The sequence below is a fragment of the Oncorhynchus gorbuscha genome, linkage group LG11 (assembly GCF_021184085.1).
Source record: "Oncorhynchus gorbuscha isolate QuinsamMale2020 ecotype Even-year linkage group LG11, OgorEven_v1.0, whole genome shotgun sequence".
In the NCBI taxonomy this organism is placed as follows: Eukaryota; Metazoa; Chordata; class Actinopteri; order Salmoniformes; family Salmonidae; genus Oncorhynchus; species Oncorhynchus gorbuscha.
The window spans coordinates 26,343,297-26,366,558 of NC_060183.1; the positions used below are offsets into that span (position 1 = coordinate 26,343,297).

Consider the following 23,262-nt stretch of genomic DNA (forward strand, 5'->3'; position numbering starts at 1 on the left):
ACGTTAGTCTGTTTCAGAGGGAGGACTGCAGGTGCAACAAGATTTTGACATGTCAAGAAATCTAGCTGGCAAGCTAGCTAGCTAACAGTATTATTTTGCTGATTAGTTGTAGCATTTACTCAAACCAACCTTTCACTGATGTATTGCAAATACGTATGTTTGTTGCTCACTGCACACCAGTTTGTCTAGTTAGCTAGCAAGCGTCTGAAAATGGTAAGTGTCTCGGCCTGTTAAATATCTAACGTAGCTAGATAGATAGCATTGCCATTGGCTATTCCTATGCACTGCTGGCAAGATTGCACAACAAAAAACAAGGGACACGAGTTCTAATGGCTTACCGAGAGAAACATCTCGTTGGTTTGCGTTATTTTGGATAGCAGTGCAAGGTAACCACACACTTTGCTAGGTTAGCTACGGTTGTTGACTATATTGTTTTGAATTGGAATGATGAGCACAACGTAATAATGCCATATTTACCAAGGAAGGGTGTTAAAAAGTAAGGGAAATATAATTTATTGCAAACATATTGAAATGATTAAAAAAATGTTCTCAAACTACAGAGAACACACATAGCTTGTTATTATATCTAGCTAGCTATGTACATGCCTATAGTCATGTTATTACTGACAGAAGTAATTGACATTATCTCATTTCATATTGGCAAATGTTTGTTTTGTATTGGGGAACAGAGTACAGTCATTCTACTCAGGGTATCTTGAGTAGAATGACTGTTAAACGGTAACTCCACCACGTTTCAACCTCATCTTCATTATCTCCAGAACATTGTCAGGGTCAACATATGTGAAAACGGTACATTTCTACGTTGTGTAGAAAGATATATAAAGTTTAAAATGCAACAAAATATATTTTTTTAAGTAAGCATTTCACTGTTAGTCTACAATTAAAATTAAGTTTTAAAACAGTGATTTTCAAACTGAGATTCGCGGAGACGTGCGGAGCAAGATAATACCATCCCTTGGGATAGAAACCCTTTGCAGGTTTGAAAATCATTTAAAAAAAACTTTTAATCCTACCCTTTATCACAGAGAATCGTTTTTTTAACCTTGTCTTTTTAAACACAGATCATATAAACACATTGTTTTCACATATGTAGACACTGGTTTGGTGCTGGAGCTGATGAATGAGGTTGAAAAGTGCCGGAAATGCTCTTTTAATATAAATTGGATAAGCTAAGCATTGTTTTTTCCCGCTCTGCCTTGAGGCATCAGTGACTGGATGACGATGTCTCCTGTTCCATGAATTCCATGAATTAGCTAATACCTCTCTCCCTGGTTCTTTGCTCAGATATACCACATCCCCTGGATATATTTGCCAGTAAGGACTGTCCTAGCAATCTGGCACCAGCTGACAAAGTCTGAGGTCAGACAGCTTTCTGTTCTATTGTTGTCCACTGCTCTCCTCTTTACCCATGCCTAGTACAATTTATTCATCCAAATCCATCTCTGCTATTCAGTAACTGCATGCATTTTGTCTGACAGTCTCTGCTTTGTAAATACAAATGCATCTAAACTGTTCGAATTCCACACTATTAACCGGAAGGTTGTGAGTTAAAGTAAGTAGCTAAATATAAATACATTTATTGAACATGAAATATGATTGAAATAGGCCTATATTTTATTGCAGTCATCTCGGTTTTAATTTTAATACATAATATAATATAATTGTTTGTATCAATTGCAAAGACATTATTTTTATTTCTAGTCAACTTTGTTCTGAAGTTGTCTGCGGTCACGGAGATCTTTTGTGTATAAAGTGACACGGGAGGGCAAAAAAAGTGTCGAAAGACGCACTTAGCTATTCTACGAGTGGTCAGAGGCAGGTTTTTAGATTACAAGTGCAACGTTAATAACGATGGTTTTGGGAAACAGCTTGGAGATTTAACAATGCTCCTATGAGGTTCAAATGGTGAACTTAGCCTTATAATAAGTTAATAACTGCAAACTGTGGATTTGGAAGAATTGTATGCTATCCTCCTATTTTGCTCTTTAAGTCAACCTAGGCTGTGTAGTAGCTTTGTAATAGCAAAAAGAGGTATTTGTGTGTAGTCTAGTAGTACTAACTTGGAAGAAATCGGCTACATTTTAAGAAATGCAGGTTTCGTCGTTGACTAGTAAATTAAAAGCAATTAGCTCAGCATGCAGAGTGATGCATGATACATAAGGTGTTAACGTGGTGGCGGGAGTAGTATCTCAAAACTAACCACAATGTATTCAAGTAGGCCTATGTGGGTTAGCGTTGTCCCCTGTTTTCTACATTTGTCCTTTTGCGCCCCCTACTGTTTAATAGCACCAATAGCACGTGTGGGATTTGTATTATTATTTTGGATTCAGACCCTACTAAAGATATGTGTGTGAGATTTCGGGAGGTTGAAATACAGACTTTTTAATTCAGAAATAGCCTCGTACAATTTGTTTGCGATTTTATAGAGCCGCATTCATCTTATTGTCCATACTGAACACATTTCACTAATCCATTCATTCCAATTGAATAGTGTTGATTTGCCCTGTTGATTTACTTCTGGCCAGTGTTTGATTTACTTCCGGACGATTTGTTTTAAGCTTCATCATAGGAATGTTTTGGTACTGTAGTAAATGCATTACTTTATTCATGAATTAGCAGTGTAGAGCCTTGTAGTATAATCTACTGACTCTAGTCCCCCCACCCCTCTGTCCCCCACTGTTACAGGTATTCAACGCCTGTATTCTCCTTGTTCCCTAGATCCCAGAGCTGGCCAAGGCCTCTGTGCTAATGAGGGACCGCAGCAGAGTGGAGGAGACCATACAGGCCATGCAACGAGCCGGGCCAGATGCCCTCCAGGTAACCACTGGCCAGAAGTACTGTATACAGGGTCAAAGGTCACTTAGACCTAGCCAAAAAAAGCACACTGCAATAGCTCCCCACAAGAGTGTTTGTGTGTATGAGTAGAAATTTAGCAAACACTTCTGAGTACCGTCCGTGACGATAGGGGAGGGGTCGCACTCACACAATAACAGAGGGGGCAGAATACTGTGGCCCTGACGGCACAGTATAATCATAATGGTCTGACTGCACCGAGGTGCCGGGGAAGAATGGTTTCCACGGTGGACCAGCGTGTGTGTGTTGTGGGGAAAGGGGGGTATCCGAGCTCCATCAGCCAGGACTAAACATTAGTCGCTCTGGATAAGAGCGTCTGCTAAATGACTTAAATGTAATGTAATGTAATGCTTATCAAGTCTTTCCATCCCTGCTCAATTTTGGTGCGCCTCGCAAACAGCTACAATGTTATACGCATTTACATAGCAAGTCTAGTCTTTGAGCTGGGCTCGGGGATGGAAAAACTGTTCAAATAAAAAAAGTGTTGTCACATGATTTGTATACGACAGGTGTAGACTAACAGCGGAATGGTTACTTACGCGCCCTTCCCAACAATGCAGAGAGAGAAAAAAGAAATAGTAAAAATAATAGCAAGGAATAAGTACACAATGAGTAACAATAACTTGGCTATATACACGGGGTACCAGTACCAAGTCGATGTGCACGGGTACGAGGTAATTGAGGTAGATATGTAGGTAGGGATAAAGTGACTAGGCAACGGGAGAGATAATAAGTCAAATCAAAGTTAATTTGTCACGTGCGCCGAATAAAACAGGTAGACCTTACAGTGAAATGCTTACTTACAGGCCCTAACCAACAGTGCAATTTATAAGTAAAAAATAGGTATTACGTGAACAGTCGATAAGTAAAGAAATAAAAACAACAGTAAAAAGACAGTGAAAAATTACAGTAGCGAGGCTATATACAGGCACCGGTTAGTCGGGCTAATTGAGGTAGTATGTACATGTAGATATGGTTAAACTGACTGCATATATGATAAACAGAGAGTAGCAGTAGCGTGAAAGAGGGGGTGGTGGGTGGCGGGACACAATGCAGATAGTCCGGGTTAGCCAATATGTGGGCGCACCGGTTAGTTGGGCTAATTGAGGTAGTATGTACATGAATGTATAGTTCAAGTGACTGCATATATGATTACCAGAGAGTAGCAGCAGTGTGATAAACAGTAACAGCAGCGTATGTGATTAGTCAAAAGAGTTGTTAAAAGGGTCAATGCAGATATTCCGGTTAACTATTTAGCAGTCTTATAGCTTCGGGGTTTAGAAGCTGTTCAGGGTCTTGTTGGTTCCAGATCTGGTGCATCGGTACTGCTTGCCATGCCGTAGCAGAGAGAGCAGTCTGACTTGTGTGGCTGGAGTCTTTAACAATTTTTAAGGCATTCCTCTGACACTGCCTGGTATCAAGGTCCTGGATAGCAGGGAGCTCGGCCCCAGTGATGTACTGGGTCATACGCATTACCCTCTGTAGCGCCTTGCGGTCGGATGCCAAGCAGTTTCCATACCAAGCGGTGATGCAGTCACGGAGATGGGCTAAATACTGTACACTGCAATAAGGTCAGAACAAAAACCAAACCATGAGGTTGAATGAATTGTCCGTAGAGCTCCGAGACAGGATTGTGTTGAGGCACAGATCTGAGGAAGGGTACCAAAAATCTGCAGCATTGAAGGTCCCCAAGGACACAGTGGCCTCCATCATTCTTAAATGGAAGAAGTTTGGAACCACCAAGACTCTTCCGAGACCTCGCTGCCCAACCAAACTGAGCAATCGGGAGAGAAGGACCTTGGTCAGGGAGGTAACCAAGAGCCCGATTGTCACTCTGACAGAGCTCCAGAGTTCCTCTGTGGAGATGGGAGAACCTTCCAGAAGGACAACCATCTCTGCAGCACTCCACCAATAGGCCTTTATGGTAGAGTGACCAGATGGAAGCCACTCCTCAGTAAAAGACACATGACAGCCCGCTTGGAGTTTGCCAAAAGGCACCTAAAGACTCAGACGATGAGAAACAAGATTCTCTGGTCTGATGAAACCAATATTGAACTCTTTGGCGTGCCAAGTGTCACGTTTGGAGGAAACCTGGCACCATCCCTACGGTGATGCATGGTGGTTGCAGCATCATGCTGTGGGCATGTTTTTCAGTGGCAGGGACTGGGAAACTAGTCAGGATTGAGGAAAAGATTAACAGAGCAAAGTACAGAGAGATCCTTGATTTAAAAATTGCTTCAGAGTGCTCAGGACCTCAGATTTGGGCAAAGGTTCACCTTCTAACAGGACAACAACCATAAGCACATCAGCCAAGACAACGCAGGAGTGGCTTCGGGACAAGTCACTGAATGTCCTTGAGTGGCCCAGCCAGAGCTCGGACTTGAACCTGATCAAACATTTTTGGAGAGACCTGAAAATAGCTCTGCAGCAACACTCCCCAACCAACTTCACAGAGCTTGAGAGGATTTGCATAGAAGAATGGGAGAAATTCCCCAAATACAGGTGTGCCAAGCTTGTAGCATCATACCCAAGAAGACTCAATGCTGTAATTGCTGCCAAAGGTGCTTCAACAAAGTACTGACTAAGTAAAGGGTCTGAAAACTTATGTAAATGTGATATTTCACATTCATAAATTAGCAGCAAATTTTTTTTTTGTCATTATGGGGTATTGTGTGTATATTGGGGGGGGGGATGATTTAATCAATCAAGGCTTTAACATAACAAAATGTGGATAAGGTCCAAGAGGCTTCTAAACAGCTTCTACCCCCAAGCCATAAGACTCCTGAACATCTAGTCAAATGGCTACCCATGACTATTTGCACCCTCCCGTCTCCACACCACTACCACTCTCTGTTGTCATCTATGCACAGTCACTTTAATTTCACTCTACCTACATGTACATACTACCTCAACTAACCGGTGCCCCCGCACATTGACTCTGTACCGGCACCCCCCTGTATATATTGTTGTTTTTTACTGCCACTCTTTAATTTCTTGTTACTTTTATGTCTTATTCTTATCTGCATTTTTTGAAACTGCACTGTTGGTTAGGGCCCCGTAAGTAAGCATTTCACTGCAAGGTCTATCAATACCTGTTGTATTCGGCGCATGTGACTAATAAAATTTGATTTGAAAAAGTAAAGGGGTCTGAATACTTTCCGAAGGCACTGTATAAATGGCAAATTGTCGGATACACAAAAAGCTACTGAAGCAGGAGCCAGAGGGCCAATACAAAGAAGTGTCTATAACAAATAAAATAAAAAGTAAGGGAGGCCCCTCACCATTAAATGTAGCGACACAAAAATATTGGCTAAATGTATTGCTCATAGAATTCTTACAAGGAAGATATATGGGAGACAACATTAGATACCTCCTAGAAATAATGAAAACTATTAGAATGCAGGGAAACCAAGCGTAATATTTATAGTAGATTTTGAGAGAACATTTGATTCTCTCTACGTCTAGAATCTGTTTAAGTGCCTGGATTTGATACATTTTGGAGAATCTCTCATAACATTGGTAAAAGTGATGTACAACAATCCTTTATGTAAAATAATAAGTAACGATTCATTCTCTGAGAACTTTGAATTGTCAAGAGGCGTTAAATAAGGTTGCCCTCTGTCACCATAACTACTTATTATGGCAATTGAACGGCTAGCTTTAAAAATCAGATCTAATGATAACATTAAGGGGTAAAAATGTATGGATTAGAGACAGAAGTATCCATGTACGCCGATGATTCAAGTTCTCTTGAGGACCCGGATACTTTCTCTAGTCTAAAACCCAATTATGATAAGTGTACTGTTAATGGATTGGGTCTCTAAAAGATAGACTTTAAATGGCCATGTTGTCTCCCGATTTAAATGGTGAAGTCGACGTGCTTGGTGTACATATCCCGGAAATGTTTTGAGCGATCTTGCAATCATTAATTTTGATAGAAAACTTAGCAAAATAGGGCAAACCAGATCAAGTTAAATGAGCATATTTATATAACGGAAATTAGTTTGGAGGGTTAAAACTATTAAATAATAAGGCATTAAACCTCTCTCTTAAAATGTTGGTACAATGGAGGCTTTATCTAAATCCCAACTGGGGTCGATCCTTTGTTTTAAGAGGGATGTCTGCCTTTTTACACATTAAAACGGTGGATTGACAATGGCAGATCTAATATTACAGCAAATTATATGGCTAAACTCCAATGTACTGACAGAATATGTTTGGGGGGAAAGAATGTACAGAAGGATATATTTTTTAAAATTTAACTAGGCAAGTCAGTTAAGAACAAATTGTTATTTACAATGATGGCCTAGGAACAGTGGGTTAACTGCCTTGTTCAGGGGCAGAACAGATTTTTACCTTGTCAGCTCTCTAACCACTAGGCGCCCCATTAATGAAGGATATTTTAAACAAGGATGGTAAAAATGATGTCACACAAGCAACTAACAACAGTGTATGGAGGTGTATGCTCAATACAAAATTAGAACCAACTCAGAGCGGCTCTGACACAAAATTGGAAGAGACCATAACTTAAAGAAGAAACTAAATAATTAGCCTCTGCCACCTGTTAAAAATCATAAATGGCTTAAAATGAGTATAAATCAAATGTACCAGTTCCACTTAAAGTCAAAAGGTTTGACAGCAATACCGTATAACGTTCAAGTCAGTTAGGAACAGGTCTTTGATGTCCCAATACCATGGCATCGGATTTCTGAACTGCTATATTAAACAACAATTGACACGTCAATCAATTTAAGCTGTTATGTGAAATACTTGCTACAAACACAATGCTCAATATATGGGGCATTTTAACAATCAGCGTAGTGCAGACTCTGCCACAAGGAAACATAATCAATAGAGCATTTTCTCTGGTACTGTCCTTTGGTGGCTCGCTTTAGGAGTCAGGTCCAGGAATGGTTGTTATGTCATAATAGAGTTCTGATGGACCTGCAAACTGTATTGATAGGGAATCTGAACAACTACGATCAGTCAATGGGAAGTTATACTTGGTTAAAGTATATATTTTAGGGAAACATCGGTAGAAATGTTACAAATAGGGAGGTTCAGGACCCTCGTAAGACATCAGTAAAATGGAGGGATGTATTGCAAAAGGAAATAGCAAAATGGCGTTATACTGGGAAAGCTGGGTTAATCTGGACATCGGAAGGTTGGAGTTAAGATCAGAATGAATAGTGGATTGGCTGCTGTGGGTGACAATCCAGAACTTGCAGAAAAAGTTCAGAATATATGCATGATTACCTGTACCTTACATGTGAAAATAGCTGTAAGTAGCAGTAGAAGTATTGTTGTCCGTTAGTTTACTCCAATCAGGGGAGGAAGGGTTGTGGGGGTATAAATACATTTAAAAAACATGGGGGATTATAAGTAATGCAAATAATTCAATTGATAGAACCCACAATCCACCCTGCAATATTAAAGCTGATCTATAATAATAATATTTCAGTGAATGTGTATGAGTGGAAAGGACTCCCTTCTTAGCAATGCCTGGTATCTACAGGTGATCTCGGACTTTGACATGACCCTCAGCAGATTTGCCCACAACGGGAAGAGGTGCCCCACCACTCACAGTGAGTACACAGGTCCCCATCACCAAGACTTGGGTCGTGTTCATTAGGCACCAAGGGAAGAAAACCGAGGGTCCTAGATTTGTCCAATAAGAAACTCATTTTCATTTTTCCATACAAAACGTTTTCTGTTGCGTGCCATAATGAACACTACCCTGGATCCCATTATAACAAGTGATTACAAAAGTAGTTATTTTGAAGTGCAATTAGATATGGTCCCTTACCATTTTCTTTCCCGCTGTTTAAGATATACTGGATAACGACTTGCTCATCAATGACACCTGTAAGAAAATGGTGAGTACAATCACAAAACCAGGAGAGGACTCAGAGAAAGTTAATGTATTGTGTTCCTCTGATGAGACAGTAGGAAAAAGTCCATTCTCTATTGAGATATTTTGTTGTGTTGTCTCTCGCACGCTTTTCCCTTCCATGTAGATTAGGGAGTTGTTGAATACCTACTACCCTATTGAGATCGACGCAACTCGCACCGTTGAGGAGAAGCTTCCTCACATGGTGGAGTGGTTAGTGACTGGCAGTATCCACCTCACACTACACCTAAACATATTCAGCCTCTCTTTCTGGTTTCATGCCAAATAGTGTCTACCGTACAGCTGAATCTAATTTCCATTTTTCATGTGTATGTTAGGTCTCTAAGTGGTCATTTAAGTGGAACACTAACTCAGTATCCTGAGTTTTTCATTGCAGGTGGACCAGTGTCCATGAGCTGCTGATCCAACAGAAGATCAGGAGGACCTGCTGGCTCAGGCAGTGAAACAGTCCAGTGCCATGCTCAGGTCAGATCACTGTAGGACTCTGAACACTCCAGGGTGAAGTATTTATGGGTCCCCATTAGCTGCTGCCAAGGCAGTTATACAATTTTATGAACATTACAACAGATTTCACAACACATGAAATGTGTCGCCTCAGGCCACTACTCTACTACCACATATTTACAACACAAAATCCATGTGCACGTGTGTGTATAGTGCGTATGTTATGATATGTGTGTGTGTCTCCACAGTCCCTGCTGTTCCATAAGGTGTATTTTTAACTTTACAAAATAAAAATGGTATCTAATTTTACTGCTTGCATAAGTTACTTGATGTGGAATAGGGTTCTATGTAGTACTGTGCTCCTCCTGTAGTCTGTTCTGGACTTGGGGACTTTGACAAGACCACTGGTGCCATGTCTTGTGGGGTATACATGGTTGTCCGAGCTGTGTGCTAGTAGTTTAAACAGACAGCTTGGTGCATTCAGCATGTCAGTACCGCTCACACATACAAGTAGTGATGAAGTCATTCTCTCCACTACTTTGAGCCAGAAGACATTGACATGCATATTATTCATGTTAGATCTCTGTGTACATTTAAGGGCCAGCCGTGCTGCCCTGTTCTGGAACAATTGTACACTGAACAAAAATATAAACGTAAAGTGCCGGTCCCGTGTTTCATGACCTGAAATAAAAGATCCCAGAAATGTTCCATACACACAAAAAGCTTATTTCTCTCAAATTTTGTGCACAGATTTGTTTAAATCCCTGTTATTGAGCATTTCTCCTTTGCCTAAATAATCCATCCACTTGACAGGTGTGGCATATCAAGAAACTGATTAAATGGCATGATCATTACACAGGTGAACCTTGTACTGGAGACAATAAAAGGCCACTCTAAAATATGCAGTTTTGTCACACAACACAATGCCACAGATGTCTCAAGTTTTGAGGAAGCGTGCAGTTAGCATGCAGTTAGCAGAGCTGTTGGCAGATCATTTAACGTGAATTTCTCTACCATAAGCCACCTCCAAAGTCGTTTTAGAGAATTTGGCAGTACGTCCAACCGGCCTCAACTGCAGACCACATGCAACCACGGCAGCCTTCCCCTGCGGGATCGTCGGGGGAGGGAGGGTTGCTGAGGAGTATTTATGTCTGTAATAAAGCCCTTTAGTGGGGAAAAACTCATTCTGATTGCCTGGGTCCCCAGTGGATGGGCCTATGCCCAGTCATGTGAAATCTATAGATTAGGACTTTATTTATTACAATTGACTGATTTCCTTCATGAACTGTAACTCGTTGTTGATTGTTGAGTTTATATTTTTGGTCAGTATACTTTTCCTGAATCCCTCTTTGTGGCACAAGACCACACGACTGGACAGTATTCCAGGTGCGACAAAACTAGGGTCTGTAGGACCTGCCTTGTTGATAGCGTTGTTAAGAAGGCAGAGTATTGCTTTATTATGGACATACCTCACTCCGTCTTAGCTACTGTTGCATCAATGTGTTTTGACCATGACGGTTTACAATCCAGGGTTACACCAAGCAGTTTAGTCTCCTCAATTTGCTCAATTTCCACATGATTTATTACAAGATGTAGTTGAGGTTTAGTGAATGATTTGTCCCAAATACAATACTTATTTTTATTTATTTATTCAGGACTAACTTATGTCTTGCCACCCATTCTGAAACTGACTGTAGCTCTTAAGTGTTGCAGTGATTTCACTTTCTGTGGTATCTGATGTGTATAGTGTTGACTCACCAGCATACATAGACACACAGGCTTTACTCAGAGCTAGTGACAGGTCATTAGTAAAGATTGAAAAAAGTAAGGGGCCCAGACAGCTGCCCTGGGGAATGCCTGACTCATGTTGGAGAGGCTTCCATTAAAGAACACCCTCTGTATTCTGTTAGACGGGTAACTGTTGATCCACCACACATGTTTTTCCAGCAGCAGATTATAATAGATAATGTCAAGAGCTGCACTGAAGTCAAACAAAACAGCTTCCACAATCCTTTTATCAATTTCTCTCAGCCAATCATCAGTCATTTGTGTAAGTGCTGTACATGTTGAATGCCCTCCCTATACGCTTGCTGAGAATCTGTTGTTCATTTGTTTACTGTGAAATGGCATTGTATCTGGTCAAACGCATTTTCTTCCAAAATATTGACTAAGGGTTGGTAACAGGCTGAAGTCTCCCCTAGGTACAGGGATGAGCTTCCTCTCCCTCAATCCTAATCTTAAACATAAATTGGGAAAATGCTGACCCAATGTCAGCGTCAAGGGGCAACTTCACTCTACTCCCAACACACCCACACTATGCTCAGTATCAAAAGCGATAGTTCACAATTTTGAAGTTTAAAGAGTGACTGCCATTAAAAAGCAACAAATCGACGCAACCGTCACCCTATTAAAGAAGCCAGGTAAGGACCCACTAGACTGTGGTTCCCATAGACCAGTACATTTACTAAATTGTGACTCTAAAATCATTTCTAAGATTTTAACAAAAATAGTTGGAGGTAGTAACATAATTCATTAATCCAGATCAAACCGGGTTCATTAAAGAATGTCGAATATAAGACGATATCTGAATATGATCAATTACTCTAAAACCCAACTCAAACTAACAGTTATACTATCTCGAGATGCAGAAAAGGCATTTCACCACGTTGACTGGGTCTTTCTTTCAGCAACGTTAAAGAAGTTTGGTTATGGGGAGCGCTTTAAAAAAAATGGATAGAGTTGACATATTCAAGTCCAAAATCATCTGCTAGAACTACAATGAGCAAATCGTCAAGGAGAAGCTATTCGAAATGCCATAAACATTCATGGTTTGCAGGTGGGGCCAAATGAACACAAGATATCTCTATATGCAGACAATGTCATCCCGTACATAAGAGGCTGAGACGACGATTCCAAATATATTCAAATTAATAGGTGAATAATAGTTCTACATCAGGCTGTAAAATGATCCTTGGTAAAACTATTGCTATGGTGACATTCGGTGATGCAAGTATCAAAGACAAGCATGCGTTACTTGTGTTAATATTACGTCAGACTTTGGGAAACTGCTTTGAGCTACCCCTGTGTGATTTAGTAAAATCACTGAAGATCAAGACCGTTGGATGCCCCTCCCTATATCTCTAGCAGGTCGGGTTGTTTCAGTGAAAATGAACGTCTTACCAAGAACACTTTATCTGTTTTCAATGCTTCCTGTTAAAACCTTTACTCGGCTATATGCAGCAATAGGCACATTTTTTATGGTAAAATAAGAAGGCTCGTATTAGTTATAAAAAAAACGACAGCAGTTCAAAGAATTGGGTGGGCTTGTCCTCCCTAACCTTAAATCATATAACTGGGCGGCGCAACTTAATCACACAGCATCATGGATTCAACAACCAAAAGGATTTGTGATGGCTTGAAATGAGCGTCCTGTTTCTATTGACAGGATTAAACTAAACCCAATTATTACTCTTACATTGAGGGAGGTTCAACGCCAATATAAACTGAGTAATGACATGTCTAGACACTCGCCTATATTCCATAAGCCAGCCTTTTCTTCCTGTTACTATGTCCCAAGGATTTAGGGAATGTGAAGAGGGCTTTGTAGAGTCTCAACTATTCAAAGGCTCAATTTAGAAATAATTTCAGGAAATCCAGGAGGAATTCATTATATCCCCCGCAAAATGTTTATAGGTACCTTTAAGTAAGGAAATTCATTGTTACAAAAAATTACTGAGCTGATTACTCCTATTGATGAGATGATTTGAATTACTTTATCAAGGGGAAAACATTGGAACCGTTGCAAATGATTATCACAATATCCTTAACATGCTTATATTATCTTTAGATTATTTTAGGAACTCGTGGCAGGTGGAAATACAGGTCCAGATATCAGAGGAGAGTTGGGGGAATATGGAAAATGCTATATAAAGCCACATGATGTAACCGAACAAGGGAGTTTCAATTCCAAGTACTAGTTCATTTTTTAAAAGCCGTGATAAACTTAATACAATGAAAAAAGGATTGTTTTGGAGACAGTGTGGACAAATAGGTACTTGATCACATATATTTTGGCAATGTCTGAAAATCAAGTATTTTTGGTCTGAAATTCTCCATGTTATACAGGACATCACAGCTATTATTATTCAACCAGACCCATATAATCTCCTCCTAGCCATTGTTCCTGTGGATACACTCCAGTCCTCTCCAGTTCAATTGATAGATTATGTTTTAGCAGCAGCAAGGAAATGTGTGAAAAAATGACCTTACACCCTCAAAAGATATGTGGTTAGGTCTATGCGGGGAACTTGCTGACATGGAGAGAATTACATCAATCTTGGAACAGAGACAGCATAAGTATGAAGGTGTTTGGTCAGAGTACCTGACATATCGTACTGGTCTGTCGTTTCTGGTGTCTTTCTGTGGCTTAATCCAAATTGAATTCTTATTCAGACACTTGAAATATTTGCTCTATATAGCCAAAAATGTACCTTTAATATCATGTGAATGTAATTACGCTCCCTTGCAAGGATACGTTGTGTATTTATGGTACATGTTCTTTATGTGCTCTTGAATAAAAAATGCAACAAATCCCTTTGAAAACAACCTATATAAGTCAAACAGTTTTTCTAGTGTCAGAATTGACTACAAAGTGTAAATAGGATCATTTTGGTCATAAAGTCAAACTTGTCTGAAACGGATTTTGGAACAGTCGGCGGTCACAATGGGTTAACGAAGGTTGGTGTTTTGATTTGACAACGTCCCGTTGCCCACTAACATCGGCGGTGATTGCTCTCTATCGGATACATAGACAGTGAGACGGACCTGCCCAGCAGTTTCGACTTTTACATAAGAAACACATCACACATTTTTTTACTTGAGATATACTGCACCAAACAAACACCTTTATTTAGTTGTAAAATAGTGCAACTAAAACATCCGCGTTAAAAATGTATAAACGAATGACAGATTTCTTAGATTCATTCTGGGGATTTTGAGGAAGTGAAATAGGCTGCCGTGTCTCATGGGGGACGAATATCAGTAACCAAACACACCTACAAGACTGAAATATAGTTTTTCTCATTAGCAACAGAAAAGCACATGTAAATCGGCGTGTTCAGTGGCTCGTTAACCCTATATTCCATTTACCTAGGGGAGGTGTTGATTGTTTTAAGTCAATTGGCTGGTTATTTAGCTGGATCCAACATCTTCGTGTTAGCATTTTTAGTGGAAACGGATTGTCTTTATCCTTATTGGTTACATCAGTGGTGGTTGGGTAAATAAGGCAGGAAAATGGGATACTGAAGAAGAGGAGAATAAGCAATGATGATATTTCCCTGTAGGGAGGGCTACAAGGTGTTCTTCGACCGGCTGCAGGAGCAGCAGGTTCCTCTGTTGATCTTCTCGGCTGGCTTGGGGGACATCCTGGAGGAAGTGATCAGGCAGAACCACGTCTTCCACCCCAACGTCCACGTCATCTCCAACTACATGGACTTTGACCAGAGCGTACGTTTCTTTCTTTACTGTTTGGTTAATTTTGAAACCAGTCTAGCATCGAGTCTAATTATGTGTAGTATGATGTGTGCCTAATGCAGCGTTTCCCAAACTTCCCAAGGGTGGGCAAGTTTTGGATTTTGCCCTCGCACTACAGAGCTGATTCAAATAACAAACTCATCAAGCTTTGATTATTTGAGGAAGCTGTGTAGTGCAAGGGCAAAAAACAAAATGTGCACACCTTGGGGTCCCCAGGACCGAGTTTGGGAAACGCTGGCCTAATGCCTATATGGAACTGCTAAAGTGATAGTTCACACACATTCCAAAATGACATATGTCCTAAAAGCAGTCTATGGACAGGGAGATACAGCAATCCACACTTTGGTTTTGTTTACCTAATCACTTTAACCAATTTATAGCATTTTTGGCCTTTAACCAATGCAAGTACACGTTATGCCCAAATTCACAAAATGTCTCATGTTTTTTCCCCCCAAGCTCAGCAAACCGTTGACCACTAGTGCGACCCATGTCTTCCTGCAGGGTATACTGCGGGCGTTCAAAGGCCAGTTGATCCACACGTTCAACAAGAGAGAGGGCGCTCTGCTCCACGCGGCCCACTTCAGGGAGCTCAAAGAGCGGCCCAACGTGCTACTGCTAGGGGACTCTTTGGGAGACCTCACCATGGCCGATGGGGTGGCCCACACTCAGCACGCCCTCACCATAGGCTTCCTCAATGACCAGGTGGGTATTGTATGTCTTTGTGTTGCCTTTTGCAAACCTGGAAGTGGTGAGGATTTAAAGGAAGTCTGTTTTGTATAGGAACTTTGAAAGGACATACCGTTGACTTCTGATAAATGTTGTACATTTCCCAGAAGTACACTGTACTAAACTTCATGAAATAACCCTTCAATCTGTTAGTGCTGCTCACCTGTATTCCTAACCGTGTATGTAAGGTGTTGAAGCATTGTGTTAGCTGGATACTAGGGTGTCAGGTAGCCGGTTCGAATTCCTGAGCCGTCTAAGTGAAAAGAAATCTCTGTGCCCTTGAGTAAGGCACTTAACCCTAATTGCTCCTGTAAATCGCTCTGGATGAGACTATAATGTAAAAATGGACTGACTGTTGTTCTGTTTGGTCAGGTGGTGGAGAGGAAAGAGTCTTACGTCAACTCATACGACATCGTCCTGGTCAAGGATGAAACCATGGACGTCCCCAACGCCATCCTCAACTACATCACCACTGCGCCGGCCAAGCGAACCGCCGTGAGGACGCAACGAATCACGGGCCAAAAGTTAACCTAGGGTCCGGTTACTTCCCGTTTGCACAGGCGCCAGGACTCAACCGCCACGATGGACGACATCACAAAGAGAGGAAGTTGACCCTTTGTTTACCTTTACAAAGCTGCATGCACCACAATAATCCTCAGGCACCTTCAAACCAATTCAACACCTCAGTGACATTATTTTAAATGAAACCACCTTGTTTCACGTGTGGGGTTGGTGCTGCAAATCTCATCCACTGAAGCCCCTTGATTCTGTTAACCTAATGTTTGTACCGATTTACTGTATGTTTCTATGGTGTCTACTCTAAGGACGAGCAGCTCCTTCCATTTGGAGAAGTGGTTGATTTTGTAGCTAAATTAAAGGCCAGCATTCTGATCGCGCTTTGTCGCGTATGCGCCTTTTAAAGGTGAATGCCGTCTCCACGCTGTTATGGGAGAATGTTATTCACTTTATTTTCCAAGGCGCAGGGCTGTGTAACGAGCATCCACTGTATCGCCCAGTAAGTATTCTAACATGAGAGAGTTGATCAAGTGATAGCGTGTATGAGACTAGTCTTAATAGAAATGTATATCTATACCCATCCTCTTCATTTGTGAGGCGCAATTATTTAGTGACTGTCAAGTGTGGATGCTGCCCTGTGCACATTTGACCAAATGTAGTATATAAATGTATTTATTTGGTTGAACAAGTATTGTAACAGATGAAATTGTTACCTCACGAGTCACTCTGTGGGAGTTCAGTAGAACATTGTCAGTGGCAAATGCTTATGCTGCTAGAAAAGCTTTCCTTGACAATTAAAGGGATGGTTCACCTAAATGTAATATGGTCATGCAAATTACGACATTTGGGAGAAATGTCCCTTTAACCACTTTTACCATTTTTTTTACAGAGGTATTGGTTTCCTTGTGGGCAGATACTTTCAAACTGGATGTCTATATAAGCTGAGATTTCCCGGCATCCTAAAATAAGTGCTTTAACTATTATTCACATTTCAAATGTATGTCATTGAACACTTGTCTTTTGACCTAACGAAGGGTGAAGACAGTTGTGAACAAAACAAGATGTTATTTTGTGGTTTTCTGTTTTTTTAATCTACGTTTTAAATACTTTCCAATACTGCCACCTAGCGGGCATTTTCAAAGGTATCCCTGCATGTGGTTTGTAACATTTGATTCGTCTCTGACAATGACATCCTGCAACAACAAAAAAAATGTTTATTTTTCTAAAAATGGTTTTATTGGTGTAAACATCAGATCAGGAACATATGGTGCTGGTTTGGTAGGTTGATTTGTCAACGCGTAATTCATTTTCTTTTTCTCTTCACATCCCTTTATCAAACATGACCAAATCATGCAACACAAACATTATACTTGTAAGACTCTTTACCCACCATCTAAAATGTATGACACCTGTTAAGGGATCACTGTATAAAAAAACGGTCTCTCTTGGAATATTTTAAGGTGTGTGTGTGGTCCATCCCTGAGAGAGAGGCTGTGGTCCGATTCTCGAATATTCGAGTAGATCTACCCTTGTCACCGAACTGTGCACTTGTTCACTCCAATCCAATGCTTTATATTATAAATCCACGAGGTGGAGTGAACGAGTGCACACTTCCGGGCGAAGGCGGAGAACTGGAACTAGTGTGTGTGCGTGCGTTAGATGCAGACTGACTGATCTACAAATCCCTTCGTATCCTAAATAATTACTCATTATTTGTAGATCAGTCAGTTTGCTCAGTCGGTGACCAATTGCTGCACAAAATGTATGTCCTTGAACACGACCAACGTGTGCACTCTCCTCATCACAACTCCTCGTGCATCCTCTCTTTGTCCTCCTCCACCTTCAATTTGAGCTCCTCGGCGACGATGACCCCATCCTTGTTGCGGTCCTGGTTCCTGAACATGTCAGCAATGATCTCTTCAGGGTCCACCCCCGGCTTCATACGACCTTTGCCCTCCGCCACCTGCAGCATGATGAACTCTCCAAACTGGATGAAGAGAGAGAAACGAGAGCGTTGTGTAGAGGAGTAGCAGCCATGTTTAGTGTGAGTCATGACAAATGACAGCTTGACCGTTGTTTTACATGAAGGTGTCTGCAGAAGCCCTTTGGTTTGGCTAATTAGGTAGCTAAATAGCATATGAGATCCCAATCAAATATGGTAATCCTCAAAAGGGTGGGTTTTCGTGTACAGTCAACTCCTAATTAATGCACTTGGGACTAGTGTGACACCGTACAGGTGGGCACTAAACCAGCGATCCAGAGTATGCAGTTATCAAGAGCTATAAGACGAATGTCATTGAATTGGGACTGAAAAAATATATTGCACTTAAATGGAGTAGACGGTACTTTATAACTCCCATCAATATTATTGATGGTCTGATCCAACTATTTTCTACTAGTCTATTCCAGCTGTGCGGTAGATGACATACCTCCTCTATGGGCACCTCTCCGTTCTGGTTTATGTCCATGGCCTGGAAGAGCTCCAGCGGGGCGTCCTCCACCCACACAAACAGGTAGCCCTCCGGCACGCCCTTCTGCAGGTCCATCAGCTCCAGCTCAAAGTGAAGCACTGCACTGCCTGGCACACCAGTGGCTGGGAGGAGAGGAGGAGAGGCAGTGAGTGAGTGTGAAAGAGCAACACCAGTATGTGTGCCTGCGTAATACTTTATTGTAGCCCTCCTTTATGTATGCATTCTTAAATAACATCTGTCGGTTCTCTAATGTCAATGCAGCCGTTAAAGAGGCTTTATGAATACATAAATAAGTGGGGCTACAGTAAATTATGACCTGCACCTGAAATGCCTTTATGCATGAGTGTCTCACTAGTGCAGACATGAGTGAACATGGTGTCACTTTGAAATGGAACGGAATCAAACACATGGAACCCAGGTGTAGACTAATAATGAAATGCTTACTTACTTACGTGCCCTTCCCGAACCATGCAGACACAAAAATTATAGAAAAAAACTATTTTACATACACTGAGGTTGGAGTCATTAAAACTCGTTTTTCAACCACTCCACAAATTTCTTGTTAACAAACTATAGTTTTGGCAAGTCGGTTAGGACATCTACTTTGTGCATGACACAAGTAATTTTTCCAACAATTGTTCACAGACAGATTATTTCACTTATAATTCACTGTATCACAATTCCAGTGGGTCAGAAGATTACATACACTATGTTGACTGTGCCTTTAAACAGCTTGGAAAATTCCAGAAAATGATATCAGGGCTTTAGAAGATTCTGATAGGCTAATTAACATAATTTGAATCATTTGGAGGTGTACCTGTGGTTATATCTCAAGGCCTACCTTCAAACTCAGTGCATCTTTGCTTGACATCATGGGAAAATTAAAAGAAATCTCAGAAAAAAAAATGTAGACCTCCATAAGTCTGGTTCATCTTTGGGAGCAATTTCCAAACGCCTAAAGGTACCACGGTCATCTGTACAAACACCATGGGACCACGCAGCCGTCATACCGCTCAGGAAGGAGACGCGTTCTGTCTCCTAGAGATGAACGTACTTTGGTGTAAAAAGTGCAAATCAATCCCAGAACAACAGCAAGGGACCTTGTGAAGATGTTGGAGGAAACATTTACAAAAGCATCTATATCCACAGTAAAACGAGTTCTATATCGACATAACCTGAAAGGCCGCTCAGCAAGGAAGAAGCCACTGCTCCAAAGCCGCCATAAAAAAAGCCAGTCTACAGTTTGCAACTGAACATGGGGTCAAAGATCGTACTTATTGAAGAAATATCCTCTGCTCTGATGAAAACAAAAATATAACTTTGGCCATAATGACCATCGTTGTTTGGAGGAGAAAGTGGGAGGCTTGCAATCCGAAGAGCACCATCTTAACTGTGAAGCAAGGGGGTGGCAGCATCATTTTGTGGGTGTGCTTTGCTGCAGGAGGGACTGGTGCACTTCACAAAATAGATGGCATCATGAGTTAGGAAAATGATGTGGATATATTGAAGCAACATCTCAAGACATCAGTCAGGAAGATAAAGCTTGGTCGCAAATGGGTCTTCCAAATGGACAATGACCCCAAGCATACTAACAAAGTTGTGACAAAAGGTCCTAAAGACAACAAAGTCAAGGTTTGGATAAGAGCGTCTGCTAAATGACTTAAATGTAAATGTAAGGTAATGGAGTGGCCATTACAAAGCCCTGACCTCAATCCTATAGAAAATTTGTGGGCAGAACTTAAAAAGTGTGTGCGAGCAAGGAGGCCTGCAAACCTGACTAAGTTACACCAGCTCTGTCAGGAGGAATGGGCCAAAATTCACCCAACCTATTGTGGGAAGCTTGTGGAAGGCTACCTGAAACGTTTGACCCAAGTTAAACAATGCTACCAAATACTAATTGAGTGTATGTAAACTTCTGTCCCACTGGGAATGTGATGAAATAAATAAAAGCTGAAATAAATCCTCAACTATTATTCTGACATTTCACATTCTTAAAATAAATTGGTGATCCTAACTGACCTAATTAGGGAATTTTTACTAGGGTTAAATGTCAGGAATTGTGAAAAACTGAGTTTAAATGTATTTGGCTAAGGTGTATGTGAACTTCCGACTTCAACTGTAATGTGTTTGTGCTATTATACTCCAGCTGGTGCATTCTTAGTTGAGGGAGCGTATTGTTTGTGTTTTATTGTGGCCCTGTCCTCCCCTGATGGCCCACGGTGAACGTCTTTCTCACCTCCTTTCTCTCCGTGGCCCAGGTGGGGGGGGATGATGACAGTCCTCCTCTCACCCACACACATGCCCCTCAGACCCTCGTCCAGACCGTCAATCACTTTGTCCGCCCCCAGCACCGTGTCCTGCAGGTTGTCATAGTCACTCCTGAGCACAAGGGACATAAACACTGGTAAGGGAAACGTACAAACAACATATGGAGCATGTCGGTCAACTGCATAGTCTTCCATCTGTATTTTCTTTCCAACAACGGCCGTTTTAGAGATAAGATATCATCAAAATGAAGTACACAACAAATGACTTAGACTGTCAATACAAAAGGATCCACGTGAGGGTTTCAATCGGTTTTCTTCCGTTTTGTGCCTAATAAATACCCTCGACCCTGGTCAATGTACTCACGAGGAGAAGAGCCGTGTGCCGTCCAGCAGAGAACAGTTGTAGTGGTAGTGGATTAGATCGTCCACATCGCTGGTCAGGTTACACACCTCAGGCTTGTGAGTCACATGAACCTCCACAGAGTCCTTGGGGTTGTGGAAGTCAATTACATGGATGTCGAAGACCAGCACGGCCGAGCCTGGTATATCCTTACCTGGTACGGCAAGACGGAGAGGTCAAACTGGGTTTCAGTCAGTAATATAAACTAAACTGTAGAATAATGTATTGTTAAATGCGATATATAATGTTGTGTCTAAATTACAGCTAGCTATTGGGCTATCTGTTACATTTTAGACTAAATGAATCATATTTATACAGGTATGACATTAATAATTATACATAATCATACAATTAAGGTGTATTCTTCCCACACAAATAGGATTTAAAAAGGCACAATGCAACCATTTTTATATCAATATCAAATAATTTCTGGGTAACAATGAACCTTACTTTAACAGTTTCCAATAAAATGTACAGAAATAGCTTTTTTAGCAAAAAACTACTTCTCAAACAACAATTATGCTAGGACTGAAAGAGTGGTCTAAGTGGGAAGAGAAAACTGAAAATGAGCAGTTATTGGTCTATTAACTAATTTACTGCCTGGTGATGTCACAAGGGAAGCCGAAACTCCCGCCCATGCAAACCTGGCGATTAGAAGGTCCTGTCTAGATTGTATTTTCAACCAGGAAATAACAATGATCATATTTAATCACACTTTTACAGTCTTTAGTTTCATCAGCTGTTGTACAATATGATACAAAACACCGGAAAAACAGTTTTGACTGCATTGGGCCTTTACCATGTAAATCATTCAAATGAGAGAGCTTACAAACCTGACCACTAACGACCAAGAAAAGCTAACTACTTAACTAACCTACTGTAACTACCAATAAAAGCTAACTACTTAACTAACCTACTGTAACTACCAATAAAATGCCCCTCTATCTGCCCTGGACTAAGCCACACCTGCTCCCTGCTCTCCATAGGCCATGTGGGGGGGCAGGGTGACCCTCCTCCTCTCCCCGATGCACACCCCCTGCAAGCCCTTGTCCATGCCAGAGATCACGTAGCCCATCCCAATGTAGGTGTTGTACGTGTTGTTCCGCTGGTAGCTGTAGAGAGAGGAAGGATTCGATATGACAAGCAATGACAGACATTGTCAAACAGTAATCATTCAGGAAGTATTTTCAGTCTTTCATTATGCCATTTTAGGCTACTGAGACGCAGCCTATGACACCTGGACATTGCTCACCTGGTGTCAAAGGTGACCCCGTTGAGGAAGGTTCCATTGTAGTGGTAGCGCATGTAGTCCCCGGCCACAGACTTGCGCGCGCACGCCTCGGGCACCACCTGGTTCTCCACGGTGATGTCATCCTTGGGGTTGTGTAGGTCAGCCAGGAGGACATTAAACACCAGGGTGGCCTGGGACGGGATCTCTTTACCTGAAGGAGATCGAAGCAGTCAGTCAAAAAAGGCTGTACAGAGAAGCAGTTTGTCTGTCTGGTCGTCTAAAGAGGGATCCATGCTGATTGACGGCTGCAAATGCACCAAACAATGAAACAGCACTGAACATGCAGAAATGGGGCGGCAGGGTAGGTTAGAGCGTTGGACTAGTAACCGAAAGGTTGCAAGATCAAATCCCGAGCTGACAAGGTAAAAATCTGTCATTTTGCCCCTGAACAAGGCAGTTAGCCCACTGTTCCTAGGCTGTCATTGAAAATAAGAATTTGTTCTTAACTGACTTGCCTAGTTGAATAAAAATAAATAATCAATCAGCCATCATTGACACAATGGAAAAAAATCGAATGATTAATTATTTAAATAGCACGGGCAACTGAGAAAAACAAATTGGTACAATTTAAGACCAAGTGGCAAGCAATAATGCAGGTCGGGGCAGATAAGACGTCGTCTTTGTATGTGTCTGTAAATTATTGTTATAAGTTTGTTTCTGTAATGTAAAGGAAAGGAAAAAAATATATATTATTGAGAGAGAAAAAAGGACCACTTATGAAACAATTTACACAAGCTACACCTTTTTAATTTACATAAATCACACCTTTTTAAATTTTTTTTTAAATACACTATAGATTTGTGGCGAACAGAATCAACAACCTCGACATC

General features: G+C 41.2%; 1 protein-coding gene and 1 pseudogene across 1 annotated transcript in view; one reads left to right on the plus strand and one right to left on the minus strand.

Annotated features, from left to right (window-relative positions):
* LOC124048409 lies at positions 1-17,462 on the plus strand (annotated as a pseudogene).
* Positions 17,217-23,262, minus strand: part of fkbp10b (FKBP prolyl isomerase 10b) — a 12,326-nt gene continuing 6,280 nt past the window's right edge. Inside the window, exons 5-10 of the mRNA XM_046369172.1 lie at positions 22,394-22,583; positions 22,108-22,253; positions 21,106-21,295; positions 20,711-20,853; positions 18,433-18,596; positions 17,217-17,990 (exon numbers count right to left, since the gene is read on the minus strand). Coding sequence (XP_046225128.1) covers positions 17,805-17,990; positions 18,433-18,596; positions 20,711-20,853; positions 21,106-21,295; positions 22,108-22,253; positions 22,394-22,583 — 1,019 coding nt within the window. The 3' untranslated portion in view covers positions 17,217-17,804. The remainder of the gene's footprint in view (positions 17,991-18,432; positions 18,597-20,710; positions 20,854-21,105; positions 21,296-22,107; positions 22,254-22,393; positions 22,584-23,262) is intronic.